Source organism: Triplophysa rosa, linkage group LG5, assembly GCF_024868665.1.
Source record: "Triplophysa rosa linkage group LG5, Trosa_1v2, whole genome shotgun sequence".
NCBI classification, from domain to species: domain Eukaryota; kingdom Metazoa; phylum Chordata; class Actinopteri; order Cypriniformes; family Nemacheilidae; genus Triplophysa; species Triplophysa rosa.
In genome coordinates this window covers 25,900,052-25,918,072 of record NC_079894.1, presented here as the reverse complement: position 1 = coordinate 25,918,072, position 18,021 = coordinate 25,900,052, and the positions used below count along the sequence as shown (strand labels likewise).

The window sequence follows — 18,021 nt, the reverse complement described above, 5'->3', positions numbered from 1 at the left end:
TGCGTGCGTGTGTGCGTGTGTGTGCGCGCGTGTGTGTGTGTGAATGGTGCATTGCAGCATCCCACTCGGGCTCCCGTAGAAAAACACCGTGACGTGGATGAGGTCTTAAGAAGCATCAGGATAATCCACGTAACGGTCCACCATCATCATCCTCTTCATCCGCTGAACCGTGAGCCATGGCCGCACAGAAGATCAACGAGGCGCACGATCACATCACCAAAGCGGAGAAATGGTGAGAGAATAGAAATAAACCGAATCTGTTCTCATGCACGTTAACACAGACACACTGGAGTTATGATGGCCTGCTAGCTGTGCTGTCGGTGTCAATAACACTGCTGGCTAACGGGATGTGGTTTATCTTGAGCACATGTAACGGGTGTATGTGAAGAGAAGGAAATATAAGAGACGCGGAGTCGTTGTGTTGCTCCATCATTAGAATGATACACTGATTGCGTAATCGTGCTGGAGGTTACCTTGACGACCGCTGCAGTGGTGCTGATGCTGATCATAAGAATTATGAAATAAATCATCCTGCGGTTATATGATGATGGGGGAGGGGGGGGAGTGTTCTTTAAGAATCTTTATGAAATTATTTTTTTCTGACAGTCTAAAGACCAGCATGACCAAGTGGAAACCAGACTATGATGGAGCAGCATCAGAGATGGCAAAAGCAGGTGATGATATTTTTTACAGTACGAGATGATGTCCTTTCGATAAAGAAAACTGTGATATTTGAGGTATACACTGAATTACTGTTCTCTACACAATGTCTGTTTTTGTTAAATCAGCGGTGGCTTTTAAAAATGCCAAGCAGTTCGAGCAAGCAAAGGATGCGTATCTCAAAGAGGCGGAATATCACACAGAAAACAAAACGTATCCTTCATCTGCATCTGCATCTTGTCACAACAACACTTCACCAAGAAACTTCTGTTAGCAGTCAAACCACAAGGCAGACATGTTGTGCACTACAGCTATTAAAGTGACAGTTAACCCAAAAATAAAATTTCGGTCATGATTTACTCACCCTCATTTAATTCTAAAAAAAATTCTGGGAATACAAAAGAAGATATTTTGAGAAATGTCTTAATGAAAGTCAATGGGAATCAAACGGGGAAAGATTTGGTCGTATTCTCACATTTAACACCTATATTTACTTAACTACATTTCACAGACTCTTTCATGCAGCCAAGTAAGTGACTATTAGTTAATATTACCTACTACAGAGAAACCTGTCTGTAGTATACAATCTATTTAGTTAACTGTATAACACTAATGGCCGGTTTCACAGACAAGGCTTAAAAATAGTCCCACACTAAAATAAAAGTTTGAGCTGTCTTAACTGAAAATAACTTATCATAAAATATGTCATTGCTATTGTTTTGTCTCAAGATGCACACCAGTAATGACTTTATCTAAGGCATTTTATTAAAAGCGACTTAAAGGAGCCGTATGTAACATTGACACCTAGCTGTTGAGATTGGTATCGCAGCCCAAATTCAAAATATTGGCAAGGGTTTCTCCCGCCCTCCCCAGACTCAAGGCTCACAGGAGTTGCCAGACACTTACAGGAGTGTAATGGAAAGCATCAACATTTACACTCATCATTTATACGTTTGCAGTTGTTTTGTTGTTTGCAAATATAACTCAATCAGCAGCTCGTTTCAGAGGTTGCGTCCTCCGGAGCCATTTACGGGCCATATTGCTGTCTCGTTTAAATAACCGTAAGAAAATTGTATACTACTCCTCGTAGGTTGTAAAATAATATAGTAATTCTTTCTAAGTTTGCAACGTAATAGTACCGGAAAGGGTGGAATCTGCTCTAACCCAGCTCGTTTGTTTGCTGCAATATGCTGTGATTGTCGCCAACTGGCAACCCAGTTGTCGAAATACACTAGTGGGTAAATCGTCAGTGGGCGGGGTCACACGGACCAAAACAAAAAAAGACATTCCGGCATGGAACGCACATTTCAGAGTGGAATAACTGGCTATAGCATTACATATGAACTTGGCATGTTTCCTAAATGTCTACGAACATATTAAGGTATTGTTTTGATTTGATACAGTAAAATTATTACATACAGCTCCTTTAAATATCGTAATTTAACTATAGTCCTGGCTTAAGCAAAGCCTTAATTGTCTGTAAAACCGAGCCTAACCGTTTATATTTTATTAATGATCTATAGTTATCTCTTGATTTTTTAAAATGAGACATGCTATATATCTGCTGACTTCTTTTTTTGTGCTGTTGTTGTTCTCAGGGCGTATGAACAAGCAGGCATGATGTTAAAGGTGAGTTTATACATACAGTAATGAGTCCCGTGAACGTTATAGAGCGAGTGAGCGTGTGACTCTTGTGCTTTTCAAGGACATGAAGAGAATGCCGGAAGCCATTCAGCTGATAGAGAAGGCCAGTGTGATGTATGTAGAGAACGGGACGTCTGGAACTGCAGGGATAGCATTAGACAGGGCAGGAAAGTGAGTATAAACATTACAGACAAACAACTGAAACATGTACTTTATTGAAATGTGTTTGTCATGATCTAAAACAAGAGCATCTCTTAGTTAACTAGTACTTGTAGCACGTTTTTAGTTTATGAGAGTACACTTTGAAGTTGTCAGTAGACTAGTTTAGTTGTTTTTATACTACAAGAAAGTGAATTTAACATCATTCTATTTATATTTTATATTTGGACTTTAAGTATACTTATACTGTATGTTTCTATTCAGGCATTCATTTCCATACTCAAAACTACCTTTAAGTGTACTTGAAGCTATTCCACCCCATAGTTGACTTATTACTAGACTTGTATCATGTAAATTCATAGGACAGTGTGTAAAACAAAAGTTTTCTGTAGTGTTCTGCTACTCAAAAGATCAAGCACAACTACAAGCCAAGTATACTTAGAATACTTCATTATAATTTTAAGTACATCTCCATCAAAAGACTGAGTATAATGCTGTGTTCACACCAACGCGACGGGGAGTGTCTTCGTGCGTCCGGACCCGTCAAACAGCAGGTGTCAATGAGCTCTTCACGCGAATATCTCGCACGAGTTGAAATTTTTCAACTCGCGTGGAAGCCCCCTGATTCGCGTCATTCGCATCGCCTGCTGCGAGTTTGCGTCTATTCAAGTCTTTGCATTGACTTTGCATGTAATTTACATAAAAGTGTAATTTGTTTAAATTGCATATAGAAAAGTATAGATATACTGTACTTTCTTACTTTCTGTTTAAAAGAAGCATGCTTATAGCATACTTAAGGATACAATAATTGTTTTCATTGGGAAAAAGCATCTGTGTTGACTAGCTCTGTTCATCAGACTCATCGAGTCGGTGGATCTGGAGAAAGCTGTGGATTTGTACAAGAAAGCTGCTTCGGTGTTTGAGGTGGAGAAACACAAACATAATTCATCGATTTATTGCTTAAACTATATGTTTTTTTAATTGACATTCATGCATAACAACCCATTTGAAACGCTGTTTGTTTGTCGTGTATGTGCAGAATGAAGACCGTCTCCGGGAGGCTGCAGAGCTTCTGGGTAAAGCCTCCAGGCTTCTGGTTCGACTGCGCAGGTGCATAATAAAACATCAATCATTTACATGTATGCATTAACCGGACACGTTTATCCAAAGCAACTTGCCGTGCATTCAAGCTATACACTTTGTTATCAGTATTTGTGTTTCCCAGGTATCGAATCCATGACAATGTTCTACAAATTGAGCCCCAATCCATTTTAACGTAAAACTTTCGTTAGGTGCCCTTAACCCCTTATTTCATTTCAAACTCATATCTTTTCTATTCTGCGAAACACAACAGAAGCAGTTTAGCAGTTACGGCACGTGTTTGTTTTGCCGTCCACAGGTTGGATGAAGCTGCCATGTCCATTCAGAAGGAGAAGAACATGTACAAGGAGATTGAGAACTATCCCACCTGCTTTAAGGTGCACATTCATATATCACATTTAGTTTTTCTCAGATACACATATGATCCAGGTCATTGTCACCGCTGGTTTATTATTATGTGCAGAAAACCATCGCTCAAGTTCTGGTGCATCTACACAGAGGAGATTTCGTAGCAGCAGATAAGTGTGTCAGAGAAAGTTACAGGTACAACTTAGTAACTCAATCGTTCATTTATTCATTCATAAATGCTTGTATAATATTCACAATCATATTGTTTCTTCAGTCTCCCAGGGTTCAGTGGGAGCGAGGACTGCGTTGCTATGGAGACATTACTGGCAGCCTTTGATGAGCAGGATGAGGATGGGGTGAACCGTGTGTGTAACTTGCCTTTACTCAAGTACATGGACAATGATGTGAGTGGCACACCTTTCAGAACTCAATAGATGTAAGCTGCGTCTGAATTCGCTCACTCGTTCATTCATTCACTATACAGCGAACGCTAAATAGTCCACTAAATGGGGAAGAAGTGAATGAACGATTTCAGTCACTGGGTTATATACACATTCTTGTATCATATCTGACGGTACTGTCGCGGACATTCGTCATAATGCTTATATTACACCTGCATGGCTTTATAGATTGTAATGTATCAAAAGTTTATTTTCATCTTATTTGTCACGTTTATTGTAATAGTTTATAATTAAGAGAACAAAACAACTAATATCACATTTATTTACCATAACGTTTATTTACCATAACGTTTAATACAATTATTTAACATATTTAAAATAAAACACTACTGTCTATAACATTCATTTAATCTGTTTCTTTTTAAAAGGTAGTAAATAACTGTCAACAAGAACAAACACAATTCTATAGAACGTTTCATCGGACGTGCGGGCCTGGACTGCAGTTAACTTCCGGTCTGTGTTTGGCTAGTGTCCAATGATATAACTATTTATATTCGATTTTATTTATGTTAATATTAATTTCTATTATTATTTTATTGTATTATAATTGTATTAAATAAACAATTTGTTGAACGGGTCCTGTAGTTTGGTCGCATTTGAAGAAACCGTATGGTACATTGACATCTAGCGGTTGAGTATTGCAGTCTAAATTCAAAATATAAGAGCGTCGATAAGCCAAGTAACGCTTCTTTTCGGTTTCTTTTGATTGTTATCAGAAATAATCTACAGGCACGCTATTGTTTGTAAATGTGTACCGGAAGTTAAGGGCTGTCCACGAACGCGCGTATGTGCAGTACCGCTTATTTATGTTGTCACTTTGAAACCCTCTGTCTGAAACATTTGTGGCAATCCAGGTGATTCTAATCAAGCGGTTGATTCACGCTGTATCACGGGAAATAGTGAGTGAGTGTACATCAGATGTACACTCAAAATCAGAGTGCATTGTGGGTAAAAGTAGTGAACGAATGTAGGGGAGTTGTTCACTCAGACCCTGCTTTCCATTCAGAAGTGATCATCCCTATGCCCTACTCCTTTCAACGAGTAAAGCTCCTGATGTGTAAACTCTAGAAGGATCGCAATTCCATCTCTTAATGAGTCCGTTCAAAATCACTTGGAAAAATGAGGAATAAAAACAACGTCATTTTCTCATTATTTGGAGCGACGTTTTGTGTGGTGCCCCCTTCCCGAAGGGCTGTTCGGAGGACGATATATCCCATTTGGAACGCACCGAGAGTTCAGACAACGGCACTCACTAAATCCTTGGTGTTTCGAGTCAGACGTGATCACCCAAACGTGTTTTTTCGTCAATTTTAACAATCATAGGTAGTTTAGATAGTTAGAGTAAGGTTAGGGTTAGGGTGTGGGTTAGGGTAAAGGTTTCGTAAGACTTGAAACACCAAAGATTTAGTCAAAACCAACAAGCCACGCCCACGGATCTGACTCGAAACACCAAGGATTAAGTGAGTGCCTTCAGACAACACTACAAATGGCGGACACCCGATATAGTGCACTATATAGGAAATAGGGGGAAAATTCGGACACAGCTTTAGTCTTTATTTAAAGGGGTGATATGACACGGCTAAAACGAGTATTATCGTCTGTTTTAGATGTAATGCAACGTGTATACACGATTTAAGGTTCAAAAATATTTGTATCTCCTCTTTGCCCCGCCTCTCTGAAACGCGTGGAGTTTTAACAAAGCTCATCGCTCTGAAAAGCGAGGTGTGCTATGATTGGCCAGTTCACCAGTGCGTAGTGATTGGTCGAATACTGCAAGCGTGTGACGGAAATGTAACGTCTCCTACCATATTTGAAACATCAGGTCCCAAAGCAATTGTACTGACAGGTACACCCACCTTACTTGGTATACATTTGGGCGGTCTTAATCAAATCATACCACAAACTAACGTGGATTTGTGGGGCTGTGGTTACACGAGGCGTTTCAGGCAGGTCTGGGTGAGCATTCGCTTTTAGATAGAATGCATCTTTTGTTCCGACACTATAATTTTAGCAATTTTACATGTCTAGTCCAGACTTGTTTGTTTATCAACATTCTTCAAAATATCTTCTTTTGTGTGTCAACATTTTATAAAAAAAACTAAACACCTGCAAAAATGCCTGTTGCTTTGCATTTGTAATCGTTTGTTGCAGTCATTGACAACAGTACCTCTTTTTGTACAGTACGCCAAGTTGGCCATCTCTCTAAAGGTCCCGGGAGGAGGTGGAGGAAAGAAGAAGAAAACTCCTGCAGCTCCTCAAGGAGGGAGCACAGCGCCACCACCAGCCGAGGAGGAGGAGGATTATGAGGGAGGTTTGTGTTAATGGAACAACGTGCGTGTGTTTGTGTGTGTGTAAATGGACATATAAGTGTTTTCTCTTTTTATCCAATGTGGAATCAAATCCTGGTTATGATGAATTCTGTTCCGGTGTGTTCTGTGTGTTTACAAATGAAATGAAGTTGTGGACTTCCATGACAAGGTGCATTTGGTCATTTTTTCCCTCATTGTTTTAAGAAAATCAGTAGTACTTTTAAAGTCTGTTAAAAATTATGTATAAACAATTATATATGATATTATATTTGCATGGAGCGGGTCAACCCACAAAAATACTGAGTGCACTTTTAACAGTGTTATTTCTGAAACCACAAGCTGCACCAAACTGCAAAATAGAAGGGATGTAACAATATTAACGATATCGTGTTATCGCAATAGCAAAATTGTCCCAATATTATCGTGGTCACCTGACTGTGTGAAACGATAGGTCTTCACGGCCTAACATAGAGAATGTTAGAAAAAATTATAGATCTGGTGCAATTATTTTATTATATAACAGGGATTTTTAGGTCATGATTTGGCCATCTCATACTATAACTCATACCTCTAAGCAACAGTTATGATTAGAGGATAAAGAAAAGAGGATGATTTGTCATTTTAAATGTCGCAATAAATATTGCACCATGGACTTTATACCGAGGTATTATCGTACAGTGAGATTTTGATATTGTTGCATCCCTACAAAATTGTCAAATAAAAACAAATCGTGCCGCTCCAAATCAACCAAATGTTATGTCCATCAAGACTGCAGTACCGTTTCTCTTTAGTCTTAAACAATAAATGAAAAGCACTAGAGCTGTTTAATGTATATACAGTATGTTGAATTTGTTATGAGAGATAATGAGATGTTTTACTGTTTTACTCTGATATGAAAGGTGTAGTTGTGTGTACATACTGGCTTTATGGTTTATTTTTATTTGTGCACAGTCTGTGATGTCGAGTGATGTCCGATCATTTATACAATTTGTAAAAGAATATTTAATTGTCCATCATTGTACATTAATTTATTCTGTGTGTCGAAATGTAATGTAGTTGTTCTGGGTGACGTACAATGCTCAGTTTCCAAACACACCATCAGACGGAAGAAAAGAATCTTGAATAAATCACGATACACTGTTTTGTCATCGTCTGCTATTAAAACTATTTCCTGTTTGTTGAATCTAGTGTCATACGCCTTGTGTTTAATCCAACACAGATGAATTAAAAATGAACACATTTCTCGACTTCAAAGAGGGAAACACCATTTTCAACCTATTATGTCAAGTAATTCAGGGCAGGATTTGAAAGATCAAATAAACATATGAACAGATGAACGCATTGTGTTTGTTGTTTCTGATGCATTTCTTTAAAGTGATAGTTCACCCAAAAATAAAAATTCTGTAATTTACTCACACATTTCAAACCTTTATGCTTTCTTCCTTCCGCAGAACACAAAAGAAGATATTTTGAATAAAGTTGGTAACCGAACAGCACTGGCCCCCATTCACTTCTATTGTGTGGACAAAACCAATGCAAGTGAATAGCCAGTTAACAACATTCTTCAAAATATCTTCCTTTGTGTTCTGCGGAAGAAAGAAAGTCATACAGGTCTAAATGACAAGAGGGTGAGTAAGTGATGACAGATTTTTATTTTTGGGTGAGCTATCACTTTAAGCCTAAACATAAACGGCACAAAGTGACATCAATGTTCTCAATATAAACATGTAACATTGTGCTGAAAGACTCAGCAAACTGAAAACCTGGAACAGAGCGATCATTTTCAAGCCATGAGCTTCCACTGGATTTTCTAATGGCTTTTGAGAATAGAGATTTTCCATTTATGAGTAACATAAAGTTTTAAAGAGCATTCTTTCCATTTGCACACAATCATTCCCCAGAACTGGAATTATGAAATCTCTTTTTAAAAAGCCTGGTTCTGAGTGTAATTTTTTCACAAAAACCCACGAGAAGTTCCAGAAAAAAGCCACGATGAATCAGCCTACAAATGACTGAACAGGTTTCAGAAACTCCTGAATTACACTGTCATTAAATATGGTTTTCTGTTATAAATAGGCTTTAAACTGGCTAAACAGACAGTCCTGCACTTCTCTGGAAAATCAGAACACAAATAACTTGCCTGTAGCTGTCTCTGCGCACAAGAAAATATTCTAACATCAAGAAAGTACTTTTCACAAATAACACAATAAATCAGCATTCAGTAAATGTTTTGAGTTAAATGAACAGCAATCTTTTATTGAGCACATACAGTACATAAACACCAGCATTAAAGGAGCAATGTGGAGAATTTAGCGGCATCTAGTGGTGAGGTTGGGAAATTGCAACCAACAGCTCACCCCCCCTGCCCCCTCCCTTTTGAAGCATTACGGCAGCTGACACAGGACAAACATGTCGTGTTTTCATTTCTTTGCTGAAGGAGTTAACGTATTTAGGAAACGCGTTCTGTAGAGAAGTTTGTCCGTTTAGGGCTACTGTAGAAACAACATGGTGAATTCCATGTAAGGGGACCCGCGGTGCATGTAGATAGAAATAGCTCATTCTACTGTAATAAAAACATAACGCTTCATTATGTAAGGTCTTGATACACCTCCGAACACACAGGTATGTATATTATATTGCATTTCTGTCAATAGATCCTCCAAAAAATTACACACTGGACCTTTAAAAACGGTCTTAACTTACCATCACACAACAGTATAGCTTATAATAATGATTTATACGATATGATTTTGCAACAATTGTCAGTTTGACGTCATTTGACTTCAACACATGTAAAGGCAAGTATGTAAAGTAACTTGCAATTCTATATTTCAAACAGAGATGGCGACAGAGCCACGGATTGCAGTTATGGTTTTGCGTTATGAAAGTGACATAAAAATGCTTGGAGAATGTATTTGTTACCAATTTAATGAAGCATCTGTTTATATTTGACTAAACCCTTGTTGATCGAGTTTAAACATCAGAAAAATATCAGTCAGTGGACAAGTTTTCTATTTTAAAAAGGGAAATAAACGTTCGTTATGGATGTGCCAAAAAACGACACGGTTTTTGAGAGACAAAAAACTTTGTAGGATTTCCTGCGAATTAAAATGCACAAACCTGAAGCAATAATACCCAATAAATGGAGTATGGTTCTTTGTACAACATAAAATTGTTACTTTATTTTAATTTTCATGTGTCCATTTATGAGGAATATGTGCCGTTGTGGATGTGACCATCCTGAAAATGGCACGACTATGAAAAACCATGCGCTAAAAATAAAACAAATGCTTTAAAAACTTGAAGAGAGGCCGTATTGGAACCACCAAATGTTGATATCTGTGCTGTTAGTTGATATTTTCATGGAATTGCCCAGCTAAAGATGTGCTATGAATCATAAATAATCTACCTTATATGAAGTCTAGCATCATTCTTCTACTCTTCTCCAACAGCAGGTCCGATAGATTTTTGAGGAGAGTCTATGGTGTGGACATTGAGTTCTCTATGTATATTTGATGAGCTCAAATGCCTTTTTCACCAGCTCATCATGAAATATCCCCAGCACACCTTATTATGACAAGTCATCTAAAATTCTTTGATGTATGATGTAGTGATGCCATCAGCGCTTAAAGTAAAAATAGCTGCACACAGACTAGTGAAAATGATTCATGGGTGACATGCAAAAATGTTTTTAGATCTGACAGATCCAACTATGCATGGATATGACTTAAAATGATCAGCGGAACAGTAATTAAAGTCATGTAGAATAGAATAAATAGGTAGAATGAAATGAATACATAATATACAGCCGCGGAAGAAATAAGAGACCATTTCAAAATGATTTTAAGATTTTCTGAATTGACTATTTATAGGTATTTGCAGAAAATGAAAAGGTGAAAATAACAGAAAAGATGCTCTGTATTTTTCAGACCTCAAATGCTACAAAGAAAACAAGTTCATATTCACTTTTAAGCAATACAACAGTCATATTTCTACATGTATTTAGGAAAAGTTCACAAATGATTTTTTATGCGATAACCTGGATTTTTCTCACAGTTTTCATGTGCCTTTCACATTGCTGTTGGATGCCTTTATGTCACTCCTGAGGTTTGATTTTGTTGAAATTCAACAGAGACTGGACTGAAATGACCACAATGCATCTAGAAATGATGATTAAATGAACATCTGAAATGGTTTCTTAATTTTTTTCCATGGATAATAACTAATACAATGTATAAAATTGGTAAAGAATTATAAAAACAAAGATAGGAAAATAAGAAATTAAATGCAACACAACGTCTGTTCTCACAAGTCAGTATTTCATTATCTCTCAGATAACACACGCACGTACACGCACGCACGCACACACACACGTTGCTTTTAACAAAAACAGACAATAAAAAGGGTGTAAAAGTTCAAAAGTAAACAAGCATTCTGTCCTTTAATTTGTGTGCTTTATTTATCTCCCATTTCATCTTGTACACAGTTGTTTCCCCCTTGTTCATGTTTCTGGAAAAGTGACGCACACGTAACGTAAGGAAAGCGTTTCATGTCAAACGTTATTTTTTCATTCATGCTATAGTCTGTAATGCATAGTTCAGAGATGGAGATTTCTTCTCAAGCATCTTCATGACAACCACAATCCTCACACTGACAGTCATATGGTACATTTTCTCACTGTAATTGGAAAACATCGATATATCTGTGATACCCTGATCCATAGAAATGCTCTTTCCTGAGTATGGCCGCCAAAGGTGTGTAACAGGAATGTCTTTCCTTTAGTATCACCCGCCGATCGTATTGCTGAAATAAATGTAGACACAAGTACTGATGTAGAATTCACTTCTCCAGACCTTGCAGAGCATATTTAATAACACTAGCAATCTACCAATCTCTCATGCCTTAAATGACGTACCTACAACGATGTCTACCACATAAGAACTAATATTTATCATTCATAAAATACATCTGCTTTACTAGCACAGGTGAAATGTTTTATTACAGGGTCGCATTCATAAACCACGAGCAGAATGAGAGTTGGGTTTAGATTATTCATAAAGCAATGTTTACGTTTACAATTGTTGTACGAATTGTCAATGATTAGTGGCATCCAGAATAAAAGTTTGTGTTTACATAATGTCTGTGTACTGTGCATATGAAGTTTGTGTTTATAAACACATACACATACATGTATACATTTAGCAAATATTTAGATGTATTTATTTATATTTACCAATAATTGAAATGATGATATTCAATATTTTTATTAAATATATACATTTGTGTTTATAAATACAAAATTAGTATGCACAGTGCACAGACATATATTTTGTAAACACAAACTTTTATTCTGGATGCGATTAATCGTGATTAATGGTTTGACGGCCCTACAAAATATACAAAACATAGTTCTGCTCGTCTTTTACGAACGGGACCCGTTGACCACATTCTGAACAAAATTCTGCGTAAATCAGTCATTTTGCAGTAAGAAAAAAAGATGTTTGCCTCGCGTACACAGATTTCATAAAAACATTTTTTTTAACAACAAGCAAAGAATTCTGTTTTAACCGACTGATGCTCGTTGTTTTAAAAATAACAAACCAGAATATCTCAAACTGTCCAACTACTGTGATGCATCATCGATCTCCCATAAATGACCAAAAAAGTCAATATACATCAAGCGATATAAAACACCAAGTCTCTTTTCGTCTCAAATCTGTATTCATAAATTACGTATGACATCTTTAAAGTCTCAAAGTTCCTACACACGAGTACATCCCTTTTCTCCGTTGTTTGAGAAAAACGTTGACGTCTCTTCGTCATGATCCGCGTGTATTCCTGAGAAAGGTAGTGAATAATAACGCATTTACTTGATTGTACAAATAAAAATAAGGCAGATATAGATTGTCATGTGATTCACAGCACCCCCGAGGGCTTTGGTTTTGCTTTCGGCAAACACAGAAAAAGCGCTCTTTAAAAATCTGAAGTACGTTCTGTTTCTCATCTTGAACGCGGATTTTAAACCGTCCATCCTGCATGCACGAAAGGTGGTATTCAAAGTGACGCATGCCTGGAAGCCATAAAATTCATCACTTATAAACATGAAGCCCTTTTAAAAACCGCAGGGACCACGCCCACTTTGCGTCTTTATCCAATCACGTGTAAGAACAGCGTTTTCTCGGTTCAATCCAACGGTGTGCTTACAGAATGAGATCCTGAGAACCCTCACTTAGTCTTCTCTCTGGTCCATTTGATCATGGTTTCTGGAGAGCGGTACAGGAAGATGAGTTTAGAGTACAGGTCCTCCTCCAGGTCCAGTTCACCCGTCTCTCGGACCAAGAAGATGTCCTTGCACAGTTTGAGGATGCGGTCCACGTTGGGCAGCTCTTCGAACATGATGGTGTGCGAGATTCCGCTGAAGAACTCTCGCACGAACTTTCCGATAACCAGAACCACCGACATGTACAGTCCCATGATCCTGTGCACAAATTTATCAACATGATGCGAAGCGATTACTGTGGTGAACCAATTCGCGTCACGTCCAACAAATGCACTTTATTTAATAGGGTTTACTATTAAACAAAGATTATACTTTTATACTTCAGAGCAAAAAAAAAAAGATTTACATACCCATATCCTGCCAGAAAGCCCAGACTGGGTGGACTGACTTGATCACTGAACACATAGATCTCCAGACAGGAGTCATGCTCTGTTTTCGACCCTACACGTATCGGCCCATTTTCGGTCTGATTCACGATCCACCACTCCTGAACACCCGAGGAACTGTTCATGCTTGACTTTTTAAGAGACAGTGTGAAGTTCATGTATTGGTCATGGTCACCTTAGGGAGCAAGTGCAGAAAGAGAGAGAGAGAGAGAGAAAGAGATTTTGAACATCAGTCAAATGGCATGACAATGTTAATGGTATGATGATTATGGCAGAGATAACAGGTGTATTACCTTTGTAAAGCTGGTCAATAGGTTTGGTATTGGAGTCACTTGGTGCCCTGATGTATCTTGGAAAAATATTTTCGATGAGTCTAATAATAAAATAAAAACGTATATATTGGGGTGTCAGAATTTACCGGGATTGACAATAATCATGATATAAAACGTCTTGGTTACGGATGTAACCTCAGTTCCCTGATGGAGGGAACGAGATGTTGTGTCGAGCCGACAGATGGGGTTCGCTCTTGAGAACCTATCAACTTCTGACTAGTTTAGAAAAGGCCAATGAAATTGGTGAATGAAATTTGCATGCCGGACTCCGCCCCCGGATAGTTTGCGGATAGTTTAGCACTGCAACCCAATGCTCACTGCGGTCCGGGAAAGCATGGCTGACATTTCAACTTACGCCTCTTCCTGGGCTCGACTCCCCGAGGGAGGGAGCCCGAGGAATCGTCGGAGTCGGATGGCAGTACGTCACCCCCCGATGCTGCAAGAGACATCTCATCACCATGCATCGTGTCCGAATACGTGGTTGAGGAACAAGACGGTGGGACCGTCTCTTGGGGAACGGTCAGACGAGTGAGACGAGGTGTGAACGGTCCGCAAGCCAGTGGCTGACGGATTAGATTCACAGTAATCCTCATATTACCCTCGCTGCTCGCCGTAGCTGATGGCAGGGCTGTAGCCACTGCTGTCATGGAACGGGAAGCAGACGAGGTGGTGGCTGAGTCCCGTGGGAACACAGCCACCTGTGAACGTAACGTCTGAATCGTCAACCGCCCGCAGTGCGGGCAGGACGTATCCACAAAGGCTGCCCCAGCGTGCTGGAAGCAGACCTTGTGTCCGTCCCACTCCTCGATCAGTGTGTTGCACCCACGAGAACAGCGGGACATGCTGGAGAAATTTGCTCTTTTAGAGAAAAAAAACTCTAACACTTCTGGAACTGCCGAGACGCCCAGGTGAAGTCGCTGCAGGAAGGGACAGTCCGCTGCATCACGTCGTAAGATTCCAGCAGTAATTCGGCGTAGAGTTTGAAGTCTCGAAGTCGATCATGTGTGAAGGCTCCGAAGAACAAAAGGTTAATGAATGCAGCACGCCGTCTCCCTTTTATACCGATACAGGTAGTTCCCTTTCTGTCGGTTCGACACAACGTCGAGAGACCGACAGAAAGGGAACTATACCTGTATCGGTCATGAGAAGGGAAAATATTATGTTTTTAACTAGAAAAATATATAGTAATTTGTTAACTTGTTAGCCAGTTGAAAGGTACTAGTAGATGTTTTTATTCACATAAAAACAAACTTAATGTAAATATCGTTGTGTGTGTTTAAACGTTACGGAGGATGAGAATTTCAGTCCTGGACACTTCTTTCTTCCACTTTTTCTTACATGATGTATGAATAATCTGTCAATCATTTTTTTGTCATTTGAGATCATCTAGTAGAACATCCAATTGTTTATTTAAATATTACTCTGTTTAAATTACAACATATAATGCACTCAGACAAATCAGGACGTGTTACGGTTATGAGAATTTCAGCAGAAAAAGCAATAAAATACATAAATAATTCATTCCTATTTCAAAATTATGTTGTGTCCAAGGGAGAGAACACAATTATCTTTATTATGATCATTTTTTGTGTTATTGTATGTTTTATAATTCAAATCTTTACTGCCATGATGTTTCAGTGGTTTCGTGAGAATCACCCACTGAAGATCATGAGATATATTTCAGTCAAGTGACCGGCGGTGTTTGTATGAATAGTATGTCACAGCGTAAACTCACACAGGTTGACTTTGAGCGTTGTTGTTTGCACTGTCCTCCAATAATTTTCCCAACTCCAGTCTGGTCTTGTTGTTTAGTTGTATGATGTGTTTTCCAATGGCAAACTCAGCTTTAGCGCCCAGAGTGAGATTCCTAAAAGACAAATACCCAAATACAAAACGGTCTATAAGATCATCACTGCTGTTTTGTGATGTTTCATGTGAATCGTGTGATGTTTTCTCCACCTCTGTATGGACCAGGTGATGGTGAGAGGAAACTGCTCATTTGGGTCTCGAAGCATTTCGATGAGGTTTTTCCTGCTGGGAGGGCTGATGGTCCAAAGCGAGTTGGAACTTCCTTCTATATCTGCGATTGTCAGGTCCTCATAGATATACGTCTCCAGAAACTGCATGGCATCCTACAGGACAAAATAGCCATGTTTTAACAAAAGTGGTTTTGTGTTCATTCAATGGGAGTCAATGGGGTTCGGTGTTGTTTAGTTATCAACGTTCTTTAAAATATATTCTTCATTTTTGTGTGAACTGTCCCTTTAAATAATCTTGACCCTTCAAATCCTGTGGGTCGTAGTTATGTGGTAGTTAAACATTTCAGAAGTCTTTAAGCATGTTGCTGTGTGGTTCTTGTGTTGTTCTGGGTAGAAAGAGCACGGTCGAGTCTATTCTGCTTCTTAGATCTGCCTCAGGTCCCTCGTACATCATCACCATTTTGGCTTTTGTTTCTTCCTCACTGTGAGAACATTCTGGACTCATTTTGTTATTTGATTCATTGGATGCAAACAATGAAAACATGAATCATTTCCTTACCGCATCATTTCCGTAATCTCTTTGGAATCTTAGAAAATCAGCAAATGTGATGTTCTTGAGATGTGCCTGCTGAGCGCTCATGGTGAAGATCGGCTGAGAGAGAACGAGAAAAACACAAGAACAAAGAACCAATGTGAAATGATTTTCAGCAAGCAAAAGCTTCTGCTCAAGTCTCAACTGTGTCTCAGATATTTCTCTTGCGAAAAAGAGTCAGAAATGTGTCTGTCATTAGAGTTTGAGAAAAGATGTCAACAATGTGTTTGTTTGTTTATTTATATAGCACATTTCAAAGCAACTCATGTTGACCAAAGTGCTTTCCAATAAAACAGCATAAAAATAAATAACCAAGATTAAGACAAGAATTAGGTAAAAGAGGTAAAAACATAAACAACATAACAAAACAATAAGATACAAGACCATCACCATCATGTAGACTATGTCAAGCCAAATGCCCTGGCAAGTAAATGTCCTCTTAAAAGTACTTCAAAATGCTCTAGTGATGCACAACATCTGATTTCCAGTGGCAGGTCATTCCAGAGACAAGGTGCCACAACCGAAAAGGCATGGTCTCCTTTGGTTTTTAAACGGGATTTCGGGACATTTAATAAAAGTTTGTGCGATGACCGCAGAGTCCGTGTCGTGGAATAAGGCTGGATCATGTCTGAGATATATTCAGGTGCTAGAGCATGTAAAGCTTTAAAAACATACAACAAGATCTTAAAATTAACTCTAAAATTAACAGGCAGCCAGTTCAATGAGGCTAGCACTGGGGAAACACTAGACTGTTTCTTAGTCCCAGTCAGCAGTCTAGTAGCTGCATTTTGTAATTGTTGAAGGCGATTTGTCACGGCTGGCATGGCGGAAGAACCCAAAATGCAGGCAACGGGAACGAAGGGGTTAACAAAGAACAGATTTATTTAATATGAAACAAAACACCCATAATGGGGAAAAACTTAACCAAGGCGGTACAACAAAAAGACTTCCCACGTGGGGGCAAAAACAAAGGAGACAGGAGAACAAGAAAACTGGACTAACTCTAAAATGACAGGAACAAGACTAGCTAAACGATAAAGCAAAAACTCAACAAGGTATTCCAAAGACACAGGCAAGATGAGGACGCAAACACGAGGCTACACAACGTCAAGCATATACAATCAACGAGCACAGGACAATGAAACATGAGGGCATTTTAAAGGGAGACAAACAAAGGAAGCTAACGAGGGGCAGGTGAGAAACATAAGACACGGCAGGGAAGCAATACAGGAAACGAGAGGGGCGGGGTCAATGACAAGACACGAGAAGGCACATGGAATATCAAAAGATAAACACCCCATGGCTTCTCACACTAAACATAAGGGACCTGTCACGATCCTGCCCCAAGACTAGAAAATCATGAACAAGAAGGCAGGACCATGACAGCGATTCATCAGAACAGAAGGGATCCCCAAATACACAGAATTACAATTCACGAGTTCGACTATGTAGATAATAACATAGTAGCGATGGTAGAAAGGTATGCGTATTTGGCGTGCTGTCCAGGGAGGGGGCCCCGAGCTCGCCGAACCCGGAGCACTCCCCCCCCTGATCAGGGAGAGCGCACCGAGCTCGGAACCGGCCTGAACCCAGAGCGCACCCCCCGGGTTATTGTGGGAGCAAGCTGGCTCAAGGAGAGGAGCCGGGGTGGTGGAGGGATTCTTAGAGCTTGTAGAGATGATGCAGGTAAGACGGCTTGTCTATTTATAGGAATGCTGCTTTGAGCTGGTAGGTTAGATGCAGTGATAGCTGATTACGGATCAGCCGGGC

At 39.2% G+C, this 18,021-nt stretch overlaps 2 protein-coding genes across 2 annotated transcripts in view; one reads left to right on the top strand and one right to left on the bottom strand.

The window, feature by feature from the left end:
• The first annotated feature begins 62 nt into the window (after positions 1-62).
• On the top strand, positions 63-8,016 carry napgb (N-ethylmaleimide-sensitive factor attachment protein, gamma b). Its single transcript, XM_057334245.1, has 12 exons — positions 63-232; positions 607-674; positions 789-873; positions 1,172-1,189; positions 2,259-2,289; positions 2,366-2,475; positions 3,321-3,387; positions 3,503-3,573; positions 3,863-3,941; positions 4,028-4,107; positions 4,187-4,316; positions 6,555-8,016. Exons 1-12 carry the CDS (start codon positions 177-179, stop codon positions 6,693-6,695), a joined length of 936 nt encoding a protein of 311 aa, XP_057190228.1. The 5' UTR covers positions 63-176; the 3' UTR covers positions 6,696-8,016.
• Positions 8,017-11,952: 3,936 nt separating this feature from the next.
• LOC130554610 (piezo-type mechanosensitive ion channel component 2) overlaps positions 11,953-18,021 on the bottom strand; it is a 141,299-nt gene continuing 135,230 nt past the window's right edge. The window contains exons 49-54 of the mRNA XM_057334381.1: positions 16,219-16,311; positions 15,640-15,812; positions 15,416-15,547; positions 13,642-13,721; positions 13,313-13,523; positions 11,953-13,160 (exon numbers count right to left, since the gene is read on the bottom strand). Of these exons, the coding sequence (XP_057190364.1) occupies positions 12,908-13,160; positions 13,313-13,523; positions 13,642-13,721; positions 15,416-15,547; positions 15,640-15,812; positions 16,219-16,311 (942 nt within the window). The 3' untranslated portion in view covers positions 11,953-12,907. The remainder of the gene's footprint in view (positions 13,161-13,312; positions 13,524-13,641; positions 13,722-15,415; positions 15,548-15,639; positions 15,813-16,218; positions 16,312-18,021) is intronic.

Excerpts from the sequence above, each read along its gene's own strand:
- napgb (XM_057334245.1), top strand. The coding sequence starts at position 177 with ATGGCCGCACAGAAGATCAACGAGGCGCACGATCACATCACCAAAGCG. Across the intron at positions 3,388-3,502 it reads AAGCTGCTTCGGTGTTTGAG|AATGAAGACCGTCTCCGGGA; the intron begins GTGGAGAAACAC and ends GTGTATGTGCAG. Across the intron at positions 3,574-3,862 it reads CTTCTGGTTCGACTGCGCAG|GTTGGATGAAGCTGCCATGT; the intron begins GTGCATAATAAA and ends TGCCGTCCACAG.